The sequence below is a fragment of the Anabas testudineus genome, chromosome 18 (assembly GCF_900324465.2).
Source record: "Anabas testudineus chromosome 18, fAnaTes1.2, whole genome shotgun sequence".
Lineage (NCBI taxonomy): Eukaryota > Metazoa > Chordata > Actinopteri > Anabantiformes > Anabantidae > Anabas > Anabas testudineus.
In genome coordinates, this window is record NC_046627.1 from 7,324,529 (window position 1) to 7,342,756 (window position 18,228).

The 18,228-nt window shown below is 44.3% G+C and overlaps 2 protein-coding genes across 2 annotated transcripts in view; one reads left to right on the plus strand and one right to left on the minus strand.

Annotated features, from left to right (window-relative positions):
- Positions 1–1,743: 1,743 nt before the first annotated feature.
- On the minus strand, positions 1,744–8,757 carry mogat3a (monoacylglycerol O-acyltransferase 3a). Its single transcript, XM_026369179.1, has 9 exons — positions 8,531–8,757; positions 7,396–7,574; positions 7,187–7,247; positions 6,701–6,844; positions 5,812–5,942; positions 4,682–4,725; positions 4,503–4,593; positions 2,557–2,665; positions 1,744–2,155 (listed from the first exon to the last, which is right to left on the minus strand). Exons 1-9 carry the CDS (start codon positions 8,622–8,624, stop codon positions 2,001–2,003), a joined length of 1,008 nt encoding a protein of 335 aa, XP_026224964.1. The 5' UTR covers positions 8,625–8,757; the 3' UTR covers positions 1,744–2,000.
- A 1,472-nt stretch (positions 8,758–10,229) lies between these two features.
- Positions 10,230–18,228, plus strand: part of LOC113155719 — a 32,143-nt gene continuing 24,144 nt past the window's right edge. The window contains 9 exon segments of the mRNA XM_033326625.1: positions 10,230–10,356; positions 10,821–10,927; positions 12,027–12,158; positions 12,319–12,438; positions 13,876–13,880; positions 14,954–15,030; positions 15,192–15,417; positions 15,591–17,394; positions 17,893–18,066. Of these exon segments, the coding sequence (XP_033182516.1) occupies positions 12,070–12,158; positions 12,319–12,438; positions 13,876–13,880; positions 14,954–15,030; positions 15,192–15,417; positions 15,591–17,394; positions 17,893–18,066 (2,495 nt within the window). The 5' untranslated portion in view covers positions 10,230–10,356; positions 10,821–10,927; positions 12,027–12,069.

Genomic DNA, 18,228 nt, shown 5'->3' on the forward strand with positions numbered 1-18,228 from the left:
CATTAAGTTTCTACAATGTCTCAACATTTATTCTCGTTTAGAGTTTCATTAATTTTTTAACATCTCGTTTTCTTCAGCACATTCAATTGAATTCAATTCAGTTTTATATATAGTTTGTATAGCGGTGGTTGAACATGGTTCAGAGTCACCTGATCCATCTCTAACTATAAGCTTTATGAAAAAGGAAAGTTTTAAGTCTAGTCTTAAATGTAGAGACGGTGTCTGCCTCCAGAACCTGAACTGGGAGCTGGTTTCACAGGAGAGGGGCTTGGTAGCTAAAGGCTCTGCCTCCCATTCTACATTTGGAAACTCTAGGAACCACAAGTAAACCTGCAGTCTGAGAACGGAGAGTTCTGCTTGGAAGATATGGAACTATGGTTGTAGTAAAATTTGGCATTGTAAATTCAAATGTTATTAAAAAATGGTCGGATAAAAGAGGGTTTTGGGGAAAAACTATTAACTGATCAACTTCAACACTGTATGTCAGAATAAGATCAAGGGTGTGATTAAAACTGTGAGTGGGTTTATTTACATTTTGGGTAAAACCAATGGAGTCTAATAGAGAATTAAATGCAGTGTTGAGGCAGATATCGTCAACATCTATTATATGGATAGTATATGGATATTAAAGTCACCCACTATAATGAACTAAATCAGATAGAAAGTCTGAGAATTCAGTTAAAAACTCAAAGTAAGGGACAGGAGGACGGTACACAATAACAAACAGGACTGGTTCAGAAAGGCTAAGAGTGAGGCTCTGAAATAAACTATGTTTAGGTCTCGGGTTGATTAACAAACTTGAGTGGAAGATTGCTGCTACTCCTCCACCCCGACCTGTGCTTCTAGGAACATGATAATTAATATGACTTGAGGAGGTCGACTCAGATTGGGAAGGGGTCCATAGAAAACTACGGAGTCCGACATAAAGTTAGCAGAACAAACACAGAGCAACTGAATAACGAGTCAGCGTCAACAACAGGAAGTGATGCAACACGCCTACCGTCGGAGGAGCAGCACATCCCAAACATTCTCTGTGGGGTTAAGGTCTGGACTCTGTGGTGCCAATTACTGTGTGACAATGATTCTTCCTGCTCCCTGAACCACTCTCACACTCACACTTTGAGCCTGATGAATCCTGACATTGTCATCTTGGAATATGTCCTTATGTAATCCTCCATAAATGGAATAAACTGGTCATTCAGTATATTCAGGAAGTCACCTGACCTCATTCTTTGGACACATAACGTTGCTGAACCTACCCCTGACCGACTGCAGCAACCCTAGATCATAGCACTGCCCCCACTGACTTTTACAGTAGGCACTAGACATGATGGGTGCATCACTTCACCCACCATAGTTAGAAACCGTAGATAAGTGTTCATAATTTCAAATTAAAATTCACTTGTGCTGGTCACATTAACTCAAAAGTACTAGTTAGTATAAATGAGCAGCACCTCCCTCAGCTGTAGATTCTAATTAGGACGGTTTCTGTAAAGAACTGGTTATTCATTACCTCTGTCCTTCCTTATTCAGTCAGCTGATATATATTTTTTTTTTTCTAAATTTCACTCTGGTGAAATTTAACTAAATAAATAAATAAATAAAATATATTAATGATGTTCGTGATGGATCAGTTTTTATCACTGAAAACCCCCAGTCTGACCTCTCTGTCCTCTCCAGAGAGTATGGGCCAATCAGACATCTCCATCCCTGTGATGTCACACTGTGACTAAATGACCCACCTGTCAATCATGTTACAGCATCATCTCCGTGGCATTGTGTCACTTTATTTTTTACTTATTTTTTATTAACAACAGATTTTCACAGACAGAAATGTACCGTGTTAGCTTTCTCTATTTAAATGAGTGTGCAGAGTTAGCATGTTGCTAACTGTTCATACGGACTGTTAAAACTCAGACAGTTTAATGTCAACACCTGGTACAGTTCACCTGGCGGTCAGGTGACGGTCAGGTGATTCTAAAAAGGTGAACTGAGTCAGGTCATATGTAGGTGAGGTGCTGGTCCTCTCTGAGGCCGTAGGTGTGTTTGTGCTGCTCGAACAGGTCAGTCAGACTCTGCAGGTAAAGCTGGTGAAGACTGTTGATGTCCTCGCTGCTGGGACTGGGAGTCTGGACCACCGGGATCGGCTTCCCCACTGTCAGAGGACAGAACACAGAGCAAGAACTGACCCGGGGGGCTGGCAGCTCCACATGAGGCTAAATAAAGCTAAATGATGCTAACTAAATCTAAATTATAGCTAATTGATGCCAACTAAAGCTAAACAAAATTAAATAATGATGATAATAATAATAATTAATACGTAGTTTCCCTTGGAGAAATTAAGCTACCTGAAGTTAAATGATGCCAACTCCAAACACAGTTAAACTAATATAGTATCTGTCCCACTGTATGAGCTGTATGGGCTTTTATAATGTTAGTTTACCATTAATCTAATGTTAGTTTACTATTAATCTAAAGTTAGTTTAACGTTAGTTTTAAATTAATTTAACGTTAGTTTAATGTTAGATAAACGTTACGTGAAGCCTGCAGTCTCACCGACAGTGTGTATGGGCTTCCTGTAGGGTATCAGGCCGAAGCTGTACTGAAAAACTCCCCTGGCGTGAATCAGAGGCAGCGCTACTCCCATGATGCTCTGCAGCCGATTCTGTGGACACACGACAACTAGCTGTCATCCCATAATACTTTCCATCAGCACTGTTACCAGATTTACATGAGGTTTTAGGTGGTTGTTGGGTGGTTTCTATCAAGTTGTGATGTGGAACAGGTTTTAAACGTGGTCCTGGGAGGTGGATTAAGAGTTCCTATGTGGTTACTGAGCATGTCTAAAGTGTTACTGTGGTTCTATGTGGTTCTCTGGTTCCTACATCATGGTTCAGGGTTTAATTAAGTTGTTTCTAGGAAATTACAGATGTTATTAGATGGTAGTCAGGTAGAGGTTACCGTCTCTAACCCATAGAGCAGAGCTGGTCTCACCACTGTCTTGTAGACCTTTCCTTTGAGTCTTGCTGACACTCTTTTGTCACACAACACTCCTGACACTTTCCTCCACCCGCTCCAACCTGCCTGCACTCTCCTCTTCACCTCTTTTCCACACTCTCCATCACACTGAACTGTTGACCCTAAGTACTTAAACTCTTGCACCTTCTTCACCTCAGCCCCCTGTAACCTAACACTTCTACCTTGATCCCTCTCGTTCAGACACATGTATTCTGTCTTACTACGACTGACCTTCATGCCTCTTCTTTCCAGAGCAAACCTCCACCTCCCCAACTGTTACTCCACCTGCTCTTTACTCTAACTGCAAATTATAATGTCATCCGAACATCATTGTCCAGGGAGATGTCTGACCTCATCTGTCAGCCTGTTCATCAGCATAGCAAACAAGAAGGGACTCAAAGCTGATCCTTGGTGTAGTCCCACCTCCACCTTGAACTCCTCTGTCTGACCTACAGCACATCTCACCACCGTCATACTTCTCTCATACATGTCCTGGACTACTCTGACGTACTTCTCTGACACTCCCGACGACCTCATACAGTACCACAGCTCCTCCCTCGGCACCCTGTCATACGCCTTCTCTAAATCTACAAAGACACAATGCAGCTCCTTCTGACCATCTCTGTACTTTTCCATCAATATTCTCACAGCAAAAATTACATCAGTGGTGCTCTTACGAGGCATGAAACCATACTGCTGCTCACAAATCTCCACCTTCTTCCTAAGCCTGGCTTCCACTACTCTTTCCCACAGCTTCATTGTGTGGCTCATCAACTTTATTCCTCTATAGTTGCTGCAGTTTTGCCCACTGACTACATTCACCATGACCCCTTCAATTTCTAGCTTTAGGCTCATCACCCTGTCTGAGACACTTTTCACCTCTAGAACATTGTTCACAAACTCCCCCTTCAGGATCACTCCTACCCCGTTTCTCTTCCTATCCACACCATGGTAGAACAGTTTGTATCCTCCTCCAGTACTTTGTGCCTTGCTGCCCTTCCACCTCGTTTCCTGCACACACAGAACATCTACCTTCCTTCTCTCCATCATGTCTGCCAGCTCTCTTTGTCATTGTGCTAAGGGTAAGAGTCCCTATTCTCATATCTATGTTCCTGCCTTCTCCTTCTCTCTGTGACCACAAACCCTTCTGCCTCCTCTCCTTCGACCAATTTCCATCGGCACCCTGTAGGTTAACAGCAATGGTGGCGGTCGTTGTTAACCTGGGCCTCTACCGATCAGGTATGAAATTCTTATGAATGATTTGCATGGTTGTTTTTGGCAAGTTTTACGCCGGATGCCCTTCCTGACACATCCCTCTCTATTTATCCAGGCTTGGGACCAGCACAGAAAATACTGGCTTGCAACCCCTGTGGCTAGATTACTGTCACGCTATAAATACTTTATTCAAATTAATTCAGATGTAGTAGAAACTGTACGTTAATTATGCTAAATTATTCATTTAGTAGCTGTAGACTAAGTCTGACCTGCAGCCTCCTCAGAGGGGAGCCAGAGGGATTCTCCATCTGATCAAAGAGCTCGTTCTCTCCAAAAGAAAAGACTGGAACCAGCTGAGCTCTAAACAAACAGGAACATCAGTCAGTCAGTGCTAGTTATGTACCCTCTCGTTCCATCAAAGCCCCCACACTTCACAAACTGCACCTACCCGTGTTTCAGCGCCAGTTTGATGAAACCTTTCCTGTTCAGCACCTGAAAGAATAAAAATCTTTGTCAGTCGTTAAGTCATCTAAAAAAAAGAAAAAAAAGAAACTTAACCTGAGTCAGTGAAAAGTCAGGAACTGGTAGAGAAACCACGATCAGTGGTTATTCTGTAGAACAAGTTAAATCCTGGGTTCAGCAGACAGAAGAACAATCTTTACAGCATTAGGAACCGATTTTAGGTTCTATCAGGTTCATTCAGCCACAAGCTGAAACATGTTGGTCCAACAAAGAAGCAGATACAGGTTCAACGTATTTACAATTAGTCAATTATTAGACGCTTTATCCACAGCAACTGTCAAGTGAGGAACAAGGTACAAAGTTTTTTGCCTAAGGACCCCTACTGGAGGCAGACCACAGCTGGGCTTCAGACCACAGCTGGGATTCAGACCACAGCTGGGATTCAGACCACAGCTGGGTTTCAGACCACAGCTGGGTTTCAGACCACAGCTGGGCTTCAGACCACAGCTGGGCTTCAGACCACAGCTGGGCTTCAGACCACAGCTGGGATTCAGACCACAGCTGGGATTCAGACCACAGCTGGGATTCAGACCACAGCTTCAGACCCCAGCCTCCCTCATGGAGAACACTAATCAATACTAACCCAGATCTGAAACCTCATCAGCTCAGACTCTCACCTACAGAGTGGTCGACTCACAGCACCCTCCTACCTGAGCAAGCTGATCCAGGTCTACAGACCCTCTGTCCCACTGAGCTCTGCCAACAAACGGAGTCTGAGGTTTTAAAACACCAGCTCCCTCAGCAACTTCTCACCCAGTGATGAAGACGTCACTTCCTGTTTGTCAGACATTTCTATTGACGTCTGACAAACTGACACTTTACTATCAGTGTTTTAACTGAGACACTTAGTTCAACTGAAGGATAAAACCATCTGACAAACCTGTAAAGAGACCGGATGGCACCAGATACCACACGGTACAGGTAACTTACAGTAGCTATCTCATCCTGTGTATAGGATAGTTACTGAAAGTACACACGGTATCTGATGAAGTACAGGTATCACCTGTCTCAAAGCTTCCTGCTGTCTGTCTGTCAGCTGAACAGGTATAAACTTACCTGTAGTGTTAAAGCACCTGGTCGAGCATCCAGAGCCTCTGGAGCTCCACCCACCGCGATGACAGCAACGTTTCCTCCTTCAGGACGACTGACCAGGTACGACAGACTGGACTTACTGCTGGACACCAGACCTGAGAGACAGACGGTAGAGAGACAGACTGGACTTACTGCTGGACACCATACCTGAGAGACAGACAAGGGACAGACAGACTGGACTTACTGCTGGACACCAGTCCTGAAAGACAGACAGGTGAGAGACAGACAGGGGAGAGACAGACAGGGGAGAGACAGACTGGACTTACTGCTGGACACCAGACCTGAGACCAGGTCCTCAAACAGGTAAGTCACAGAGTCGTCAGTCTGTCTGTCCCAGTGGTTCTCTGGACCCCTCTGATCCAGACGTCAGCGCTGATGATGAAACTGTTCGATCGGTGCAGCTCTGAACCAAACGAACCATGTGACATGTGCTGTGATCAGACAGCCAATCAGAGAGCAGCTTTTTGGCCCCTCCTGCTGTGACCTGTAGCACAGTGTTGACTCAGAGCAGATTGAGAAACTCTGGAGGATCATCCAGACCTGAACCCTGTTACACAAATGTTCTAGTTCCAGAGTCTGATGAAACTGGGGTCAGACATTAACATGAAGTCCTGACGGGACTGAGTCGACCTTCAGAACAGAAACCCAGACGAGGTTTCCATTTCCATATGATTTACATCCTACAAGACCTGCGTCCAGAATCTGACTCCAGTCACCAGAAGCCAGCTGACAGCAGATGAACAGGTGAACAACCAGGTGTACAGGTGTTCTGGTCTTTTCGGTGTAGGTGGTCTCAGACACACAGGAGTAAGTCTATGGACAGATAGACAGGTCAGGACAGACTGGTGCATACCTCCAAACATGATGTAGTCTCTGAAAACCGGGACCCTGAACCAGAACGGCAGCATCAACAGGTGAGGAGTTAGTCCAGGAAACAGACGACAGAAACCGGTCGCCTCCGTACAGAAGTTCCCAAAACCCCCGGCTACCAGCACACCTGAGAGACAGACAGGCGGAGACAGAGACAGGTCAACAGAGTTGAGACACAGACAGATAGAGACAGAGACAGGTCAACACAGCTGAGAGACAGACAAGCGGAGACAGAGACAAGTCAACACAGCTGAGAGACAGACAGACAGGGACAGGGACAGGGACAGATAGAGACAGAGACAGGTCAATACAGCTGAGAGACAGACAGACAGGGACAGAGACAGATAGAGACAGAGACAGGTCAATACAGCTGAGAGACAGACAGACAGGGACAGAGACAGATAGAGACAGAGACAGGTCAACACAGCTGAGACACAGACAGGTAGAGACAGACAGGTGTGTGTTTCACCATGGGGATGAAATCCGAAGATGTAGTTTTTCCTTGGATCCAGATCGACAGTTTTAACGAGCTGCAGACACAGATCAGTGATCAATGATCAGGTGTTGACCAGAACCTGATCGGGTCAGTACCACTGTATACCTGTAATATGGTAATAGTACCAGTGTGTACTGGTAATAGTACCAGTGTGTACCAGTACCCATCAGACCTGGACTCACCGTTATAGGGAAGTAGTCCCTGAACTGCTCCCACACAGTCCAGCTCCTGACCCATCGTGACCTCCGACCTCCGCTGGAGGGCGTGTCCCAGTCCAACCACAGCCAACCAGCATAGAGCAGGGCCAGAATCCACCAATCAGAGAGAGCCAGGAGGACGAAGGCAGCCAGACACACCTGAGCTGAGACAGACAGGTAGAGAGAGACAGGTAGTGAGTCAGACTGTAACAGGAGGTTTAACATGTTGATCAGCTCACGTCTGACCCGAGTGACCCGGCTCCTCCAGCAGAACCAGAACACGGACTGACTGTAACAGCAGGTCGACCCTGTGATTCAGAGTCTGGACCACAACCAGGAAGCATCACAGTTTCAGACTGTGACGCCTTCAGGGGTCACCTGGACCACCTGGATCCTGTGTCACCTGGATCACCTGTGGGTCTCAGCTGATTGGCTGAGAGGATGACATCATCACGACCTGTCGTTGTACCTTTACTGTTTGTTACTGCAGGAAAACTCTTTTCTGGTTAAGATCAGAACCTGTTTCCCTCTGAGATTAATAAACTTTGTTTAAATCTAACACGAGGCTCAGCTGATCGTTCAGAACCTGGATACTGGAGTAAGACCAGCTGGAACCAGTCCATATGTCTCTCTGCTGAGGTCAACTACTGGACCAGCAGACAGACAGGCAGGCAGTCCTGACCTCTGACCTCCTGAGATCGTCTTCATATTCATCTTGAACTTATCTGGAACCTCAGCAGAACACAAAGTACTTCATTAACAGCATTAAAATAACTTCTCATGAGTTCAGAGTATAAAGTGTTAAAGTCAGCTCAACTGAACAGATGATGATCAATAATTAATAATAATTATTATTATTAATTTATTTATATATTATATAGACAATAATTATACATATATAACTGTAATCAATAACATCAGACTGAACCATTCGGTATGAAGAGTACTTCTACTGTTGGTACTTCAAGTTGTGTAGTACTTTCACTGTAGTAGCAGTCTTTGTATTAGTACACTGTGGTACTGATCAGAGTACTTCAGAGTAATCGAGAAACTCTGTGTGTGTGTGTGTGTGTGTGTGTGTGTGTGTGTGTGTGTGTGTGTGTGTGTGTGTGTGTGTTACCCAGAGCCAGGAAAGAGAAAACCCACTGCAGCACAGCAGCGGTCTGCAGCCTCCTCCGCAGCGGGATGTTCAGCGGGGCGAACTCGATCTTCATGCCGGCGTTGGCGCTCCTTGCTCCGGCTCGGAGCGCTGAGACCTCCCGGTGTCTCCGCCTGGAAGTCGGAGCCTGTGTGTCTGTCTGTGCTTCGTCTGTCTGCTGCCCTGTGTGTCTCCCTCCTCTGTCTGTCTGTTACAGGTCCACAGGTTGAATCCTGGTTCCTACAGAACAGATGTTCAGAAATAAATAAATCTCTAACTCAACTCTCGGAGCGGCGCACGCGGACTGGTTCCATCTGGGCGTGTCCCTCTCAGCCAATCAGAGCTCACTACGTCATAACATGTCGGGAGCCCCCAAAATAACCAAATAATGAAATTATCACATCAGATGATTCTACTTTTAGTTTGTTTTGACAAATATAAAATGATGAGTTGTGTCTGAACCCAGTTTAGTATAAAATATACTTGATAAAAAATCTGTGTTCAGTATTTCTGAGAGCACTTGAACACAACATTACTGTCATGAGATAGTTTCTCCTGCAGAGGGCGCTGCTTTTCAAGTTATTACAGTAACTGGTGAGCGAGCTCATGAAATAAATAGATAATAATAATATAAAATAAGCACAAGTGGGATCTTTAAGAAGGAGGGGAGGGGAACAGAGGAGGGTTGCAGCCCTATCTGCTTCCTGGTTTTGGAAACCGTGCTCTTCCTCTGGTCTATGTAGAAGGGTTTCTCCCCTCTTGATCCACAGTCTGTTATGTTCAATGACATTTGTTGAAGACAAAACTCTGCTTATAGAAAGTAGGCCTGCATTCTGAGATGGGGAGAACTTGTGTGACTTGGAGCTATAAATAAAGAAAATAGAATAAAGAAGAATAAAGAAATAGTGTTTTATTGAGAAAAACTATTTGTTCTAATGTTTGGAGACTTGAACAGTTTCTTTCTTTTGCTTAAAACCTTTCCTATGACAGAAAATGACAAAACACAGCTTTATATAATATAATTTATTATGGTTCTAACATTTAGACTGAAACAACTAAAAGAACTAAATGTACAGCAGATGAGGAACATGTTGCTGTGTTATCTCTAATGTTTCTGCAGCAGCATCAAATATGTACAAAGCTCTGTTCAGAGTTTCTATCTGTTTGTCTACTGAGCTGCATAAAGCAGCGAGGATTTCAGCTTCATCACATTAGTGATCATCTCTCCACAGTCAAAAGCTCCAATACTCCGGCTTCTTTCTTTTAGACAACAGGGCTGTGATCAAAAATCAGCTCCGAGGAGAAAAGCATCAACATAGGTCCACAGTGATTGTTCCCACTAAGTCTGCCAGAAACCTGAGGGTGATCATTGATGATCAACTGAGCTTTACCGACCACATCTCCTCTGTGTGATGCAGATTTGCCCTTTTCAACATCAGAAACATCAGAGCACTCTTCAGATCTCTGCACTGGCTTCCTGTAGCTGCTGCATCAGGTTCAAAGTCCTGACTCCTGTCTACAAAGTGGTCAACTCAACAGCTCCAGATGAACTCCCTCATCCTGGTCTACAATCCTTCAACATCCTGTGGTCCCCTCACCTCAAAGATCTCAAAATAAACTTTTCAGCTCTGTGGTTCAACGAGTTCAGTCAGTAGTGGAACATGGACACAGTAGTCTGTCTCTTATTGTGAAAATCTGCTCTTGTTTCTTCCTTCCTACCTGTCCTACGTCATTCCAGGTAACAGCTCACCTGTGTCAGAGTCTTTTCTCGGAGAGTCGTCTTCTTCTCCACTTTGTCTGAATCTCCTGTAAGTTTGCTTTGTTTGATTCTTTCTCTTTGGTTCCGTTCATTGAACTAATGAAGAATAAAGTTCACTAATAGGAGGTTTCACTACGGTACCGATCCAGGACCGTGGTTCCACCTCATCTCTCTTCTTGGTTCACTTTATGTTTTATAGTCTTTACTGGACCTAGAGTTAATGGATAGTCTCTAGTTGAAAGCTGACATTTAGAGTTTCATTAGAAAACGGACATGATGACTGCGTTTCTTTAGGATTTGAACCTTATTGTGAAATATTGGAGTCATATGACGCTGAAACCACAAACTCATCATCTCCTGAAGCTTTTTACCAACAAACCAAAGTTCGTGGAAACGGAGCATCAAATAGATTTGATTGATTCTGTATCCGACCTCACAGGATGTGAGGATTTGTTGCTGTCAGCACAAACAGCAGCTTGATGTCTTCACTGCAGCTTCTTGTTTCTGGAACAGTTCAACTCGATCGAGCCTCGTGGTTCGAGACGGAAGAGTCGGAAAGTTTGGATTCGTTTCCACCAGTAAAACTAGAAACTCTGAATCTTCTCTGCTCATCACTAGAGGTGAGTATCTGCAAACTCCAGCACAAACAGCAGCTTCAATGCTGCTAGAAAAGTTAGAAAGTGTCCGTCTGGTTTTCAGACGAACTTCATCTCAACAGACCTTTAGTTTCACTTCCTGGAACATTTCAGTCAAATGTGTCGTTTAAAACCGTCTTTAATGGACATAGAGTTAGTGGATGGTCTCTAGTTGAACACAGAGTCGTTGTTACTGTGGAGCTCCACTTACTGAGGACTGAAGGCAGCTTTTCCTGCCTCCATCAGCCTGTGGAGGAGGCGGAGATGAGCCGCTGCTCTCCCGCTGTCTGAGCCACTAAATGCGGTCTGAGCTCGGCCGGACAGCCGCTGGAGAACAGCTCCGACTTTCTCTGTCAGTAGATCCTCACTACAGGACTCATGGGCTTAAATAATGTTCAGATAGAATAGAAGAAGAAATAAAAGAAGACAGTGTTCCAGGAAGTAGTCTCTTCCTCGGTCCCAGATGTTCAGTGTTTCATGTCCACTGGACTCAGAACTGAGGTCTGCAGTTGGACCTCTGGGAGAATTATTACAGATGAAACAACTTAAGTAGTTAGTACATTAAAGTACATCATTTATCAAAGTAATAGTATCAAGTTTCATTCTATGCATTCATATGATGAGATACTTGTACTTTACTCCACTACAGAGGAAAATATTGTACTATTTAATTTACTACATTTATTTCACATGTACTTTGCAGATTGTTCCTAGAAACTCTGATCAGCTGATCTGTGATGTATTAGTACACATTCACCACCTGTCAGTACATGAAGTGAACTTCACCTTTACCTGCTGCAACATTAGTGATGTTTACACAGTAATACACATTAAAATCAGTCAAATCTGTGCAGTACTTTTACTTCTTTTTGTATTTTTGCCGCATTGATCATCTCTGCTGCTGTGGTTTCTCAAATTACATTTTCATGTGTGTTTCTGTTCAGGACTCACATAACTGATATAAAGGAGGAAAGAAGAGCCAATCAGTGGAGGAGCAGCTGATCTTTGTCCAGGAGAAATGATGGAAAGGAGGATTTCAGTTTTCACTGCACATCAATGATTTGTGTTTCCTCTCCACATGAAGGTAGAAAGTGTGTGTGAGCTGATGTGGATGTGGATTCAGCAGCATGGATCAGTGTGAGGACAGAGAGGAGGGAGTCCCTCCCTCTAAAACCACTCTGTGTGGGGACCATGAGAGCCAGACCAAAGCTCAGAGGTGAGATGACTGAGACCATCGGACTGATTCTGTCTCCAAGTCTCATCTAGAATTGAATATTTCATCAGGACATTTTTACTATTCTTCTGATTCTATTTGTCATTTATGAAGAAAACTTTGACTGAATATGTGAACGTCAACAAAGTTGTTTTTCTATCAGGTCCCATCAAAGACCAGAATCTCCTGGACCAGGACCTGAACCCAGCTGTGTATCCCTCAAGAGCAATGAGTCAAAGGGGATTATTATTCTTTTTAAACAGCAACCTTCATCAGACACAGAGTAAGTTGTTGTGATTTTAAAATCAGTCTGAACAATATGATGTAAACTTTCTCTGATGATAAATTGTTGGATATTTCTGATGTGAGTAAGTTGATTTCTGTTTGAACTGTTGATTAAGAAGAAGCTTTCTTCACTATTTTTCCAGCAAGAGGACTAGACTAGAGGACTGTTTGTCCCCAGTATCAGTACCAGAGCTGATGTTTGAAGATTCATTTAGGATCCACCAACTAATGAATGAATGAAGTTGTTCAAATGTGAATTAGTCAAAGTGAATTGTGTGTTCAGCAGCACTCTGCCTCATACTCACACAGTCAACATATTCGGACTGGGAGCTGCCCAGTACAACCAGTGTGATCCAAGCAGACTCTGTCTCTAGATGCCTTGTTCCAACACTTGAGCATTGTTCAGTGAGGGAGGACGAGATATTTACATTTACATTTAGTCATTTAGCAGACGCTTTTATCCAAAGCGACTAACAAGTGAGGAACAAGGCAAGCAAACAAAATCTAAGTCAAGAAGAAACAACATCAAAGCAAAGTGCTATCAAAAAAGTGTTACTGTTTCAAGAGATGTGAGAATGAAAGGGTAGAAAAGTTGTGTTTTTTTTTTTTAAGTATAAAGCAAGATGCGGAAGAGTTCTGTTTTCAGCAGTTTTTTAAATATTAAAGTGAGGTGGCTGAGCGTGCAGAGATAGGCAGCTCATTCCACCATCGTGGGATCACTGAGCTGAACAGTTTTCCTTGGTGTCGACTGTGTGGTGCTGGTACCACCAGACGACGTTCCCTGGTTGAGGGCAGTGGACGGGAGGGGATGTAGACCTGAACGATTGAATTGACATAAGATGGAGCTGTGGAGTTAACCACTCTGTAGGCAAGAGACAGAGCTTTGAACCTGATCCTTGCAGCCACAGGAAGCCAGTGCAAAGATCTGAAGAGCGGTGTGACATGAGACCTTTTTAGTTGATTAAAAATGAGGCGTGCTGCCGCATTTTGGATCATCTGGAGGGGTTTGGTCGTGGATGCCGGTAAGCCCATCAGTAGTGCATTGTAGTAATCCAGGCGAGATAAGATCAACGCCTGTACAATGAGTTGGGTCGTGTACTCCGCCAGATTGGGTCTGATCTTTCTGATATTGTGGAGGGCATATCTACACGACCTAGCGACTGTGGCGATGTGATCTGTGAAGGTCAGCTGGTCATCAATGATGACCCCCAGGTTTCTGGCTGACTTAGTAGGGACAATCACTGGAGTTCCAATGTTAATGCTGATGTTGTGTTGAGTTGAAAGTCTGGCAGGGAAGACTAGAAGTTTGGGTATGTTGAGTTGAAGGTGTCTTTTTCTCATCCAGGCAGAGATGCGAGATGAGACTGGAAGAGCTGTGTGTCATCTGCGTAGCAGTGATAAGAAATGCCATGAGAATGGATGATAGAGCCTAGAGAAGAAGTATAGATTGAAAAAAGAAGAGGACCAAGGACTGAGCCCTGCGATACACCGGTGGAGAGGTTATGAGAGTCAGAGACACGCCCCTGCCAGGATAGCTTGAAGGTTCGTTCGGACAAGTATGACCGAAGCCAGGCTAGAGCTGATCCAGAGATGCCCAGGTCTGAGAGTGCAGTCATGAGAATCTGATGGTTCACAGTGTCAAAGGCTGGAGATGGATCTAATAGAATAAGGACAGAAGATTTACCTGCAGCTTTTGCCACCCGTAGGGAATCCACAACAGTCAGAAGTGCCGTCTCTGTGGAGTGACCACTCTTGAAGCCAGACTGATTGACATCGAGGAGGTTATTCCGGGAAAGAAAGTCAGAGAGTTGATTGAAGGCTGCACGTTCCAGAGTCTTGGCCTGGAATGAAAGAAGAGAGGCCGGTCTGTAGTTCTCCACAAGGGAGGGATCCAGAGAAGGCTTCTTCAACAGTGGAGTAATCTGGGCCTGCTTGAACGAGGTGGGAAAGGTGCCTGTTGTGAAAGAGGTGTTGATGATCTGTGTAATGGCTGGTATTAGTGTTGGTGCGATAGCTTAAAGAAAAGTAGAGGGGATCGGATCCAGAGAACAGGTGGTGGGGTGATTGGAGAGGAGAAGAGTGGATACATCGTCCTCTGACAGTGTTGAAAAAGTGAAGTGAGATGCATCGTCAGGTTTAGTAAGCAGAATGTCATTGTCAGGAGGAGAGAACTGGGAGCTGATGGCTGCCACCTTGTTGGTAAGAAAGGAGGCAAAGTCGTCAGCTGTGAGACAGGTGGGTGGTGGAGGTGGGGGTGGATAGAGTAGAGATTTGAAAGTTGAGAACAGCTTTCTGGTGTCTGTGGTGTTGCTGAGCTTGTCCTGATATCTGTTGTTCAGAGCTGCTGAGACTAAACCAAAGTGACTGGTGACAGTAAAGCTTCACCACTACAGGGAGTCTCTGATTCACTGTTCACATCAAATCTGTCTTCATGGACCTTTACCTTGTGTGTGTCTCTGTCTGGAAAGACATACTATGAGCTAATTCTGATGATGAATGATTCCTCCACAGAGTGGACCAGGAGAGCTCAGAGGTTCCCAGTGGTCAGTCTGTCCAGCAGCATCCAACACAGCTGGACTCCATATTTCTGGTCTGTACATGTCCAACTACTACTTTTCCGTCTGTTGTGTTCCCAATAATCTCCATGCTGCACTTTTTAGACCAGTGGATTGTCAGTCTGTCCAACATGGATCTGATGTTTGGCTCCATGATTTGAGTTGGATTGTGTCATTCATATAGTTTCTGTTCCAGCTGCTGGAGGAGAACATTGTCACGTTTGTGAAGAACGAGCTGAAGAAGATCCACAAGGTTCTGACTACAGATTACCCACAATGCTTAGAGGGTCAGAGGGAGGATGAGGAGGTGTTGGATGGTGAGGATGAAGAGCAGAGGAGGAGCAGCAGAGACGCATTTCTGAAGATCACACTGAACTTCCTGAGGAGAATGAAGCAGGAGGAGCTGGCTGACTGTCTGCAGAGCAGTAAGAGGATTTCTCTAAACATTTAACATCATGGACAAATGACATATTTACTGAGAGCTGAACATGTGGAGTGTTAATATGTTGAAATGTGAATCATTTGGGGTTATGAAACTGTCAAACTGTGTTTTAATTAGAAATTATATTGATCATGTTTTTGTGGTTTCATTCAGGAACTCCTGCTGCAGTTTGTCAGCGTGAACTTAAATCTAATCTGAAGAAGAAGTTCCAATGTGTGCTTGAGGGGATTACTAAGGCAGGAAACCCAACCCTTCTGAACCAGATCTACACAGAGCTCTACATCACAGAGGGAGGGACTGGAGAGGTCAAAGATAAACATGAGGTCAGACAGATTGAAACAGCATCCAGGAAACCAGACAGACCAGAAACAACCATCAGACAAGAAGACATCTTTAAAGGCTCACCTGGAAGAGAGGAGCCAGTCAGAACAGTGATGACAAAGGGAGTGGCTGGTATTGGGAAAACAGTGTTAACACAGAAGTTCACTCTGGACTGGGCTGAAGACAAAGCCAACCAGGACATACAGTTCACATTTCCATTGACTTTCAGAGAGCTGAATGTGCTGAAAGAGAAAAAGTTCAGCTTGGTGGAACTTGTTCATCACTTCTTTACTGAAACCAAAGAAGCAGGAATCTGCAGGTTTGAAGAGCTCCAGGTTGTGTTCATCTTGGACGGTCTGGATGAGTGTCGACTTCCTCTGGACTTCCACAACAATCAGATCCTGACTGATGTGACAGAGTCCACCTCAGTGGATGTGCTGCTGACAAACCTGATCAGGGGGAACCTGCTTCCCTCTGCTCGCCTCTGGATAACCACACGACCTGCAGCAGCCAATCAGATCCCTCCTGAGTGTGTTGACATGGTGACAGAGGTCAGAGGGTTCACTGACCCACAGAAGGAGGAGTACTTCAGGAAGAGGTTCAGAGATGAGGAGCAAGCCAGAAGAATCATCTCCCACATCAAGGCATCACGAAGCCTCCACATCATGTGTCACATCCCAGTCTTCTGCTGGATCACTGCTACAGTTCTGGAGGATGTGTTGAAAACCAGAGAGGGAGGAGAGCTGCCCAAGACCCTGACTGAGATGTACATCCACTTCCTGGTGGTTCAGTACAAAGTGAAGAACATCAAGTATGATGGAGGAGCTGAGACAGATCCACACTGGAGTCCAGAAAGCAGGAAGATGATTGAGTCTCTGGGAAAACTGGCTTTTGAGCAGCTGCAGAAAGGAAACCTGATCTTCTATGAATCAGACCTGACAGAGTGTGGCATCGATATCAGAGCAGCCTCAGTGTACTCAGGAGTGTTTACACAGATCTTTAAAGAGGAGAGAGGACTGTACCAGGACAAGGTGTTCTGCTTCATCCATCTGAGTGTTCAGGAGTTTCTGGCTGCTCTTCATGTCCATCTGACCTTCATCAACTCTGGAGTCAATCTGCTGTCTGAAGAACAGTCAACTTCTTTGCGGTCCAAACTGTTTAGACCTGAACTAAAACTTCTCCACCAGAGTGCTGTGGACAAGGCCGTACAGAGTCCAAATGGACACCTGGACTTGTTTCTCCGCTTTCTCCTTGGTCTTTCACTGCAGACCAATCAGACTCTCCTACGAGGTCTGCAGACAACGCCAGGAAATAAATCAAAGAACAATCGGGAAACAACTGAGTATATCAAGAAGAAGATCAGAGAGACTCCCTCAGCAGAGAAAAGCATCAACCTGTTCCACTGTCTGAATGAACTGAATGATTGTTCTGAAGTGGAGGAGATCCAACAGTACCTGGATTCAGAAAGTCTCTCCACAGATCAATTTTCTTCTGCTCAATGGTCAGCTCTTCTCTTCATGTTGGTTTCATCAGGAAAAGATCTGGATGTGTTTGATCCATTTAAATACTCTTCAAACTTTTCAGAGGAGGATCTTCTGTTTGTGCTGGGAGTCGTCAAAGTCTCCAAGAAAGTTGTGTGAGTGTTAAGTTAGCGGAATTTATTCATCAATAAATCCACAGCAACTGAATTTAAACATTTTATACATCGCTGTTTTTTAGATTGAGTGGCTATAACCTGTCACAGAGAATCTGTGATGCTCTGTCCTCAGTTCTCAGCTCCCAGTCCTCTAGTCTGAGAGAACTGGACCTGAGTAACAACAACCTGCAGGATTCAGGAGTGAAGCTTCTGTCTGCTGGACTGGAGAATCCACCCTGTAAACTTGAAACTCTCAGGTCAGGTGAAGTTTCTCTTTTAAATAACTGAAAATATTTTGAAAGTCTAATCCTGCTGACACGAGAGAGACCCAAGCAGATTAAACTTTGTGATGTTATGAGGTTTAAGTTTTATAAAACAACTATACTTACCTGTCTGATTTTCTTTATTTGTGTTGTATCTTTTTAGTTCAGAGTCAACAATTAAGGTGATTACAGTTTAACACAAATGTTGCCATCTTATACATCACTGTTTTTACAGACTGAGTAGCTGTAACCTCTCAGAGAGAAGCTGTGAAGTTCTGTCCTCAGTTCTCAGCTCCCAGTCCTCTAGTCTGAGAGAACTGGACCTGAGTAACAATGGCCTCCACGATCCAGGAGTGAAGCTTCTGTCTGCTGGACTGGAGAATCCACACTGTAAACTGGAAACTCTCAGGTCAGGTCAAGTTTCTGTTTTAAATCACTGGAGATATTTTGAAAGTCCAAAACTGCTGACATGACACTTTCTTATTTTACTAGTTTTAAGTTTCTCATCATTTGCATATGTAAAATTACTGTTCTGTCCTGTCTGATTTTATTTCATTGTGTTGTATCTTTT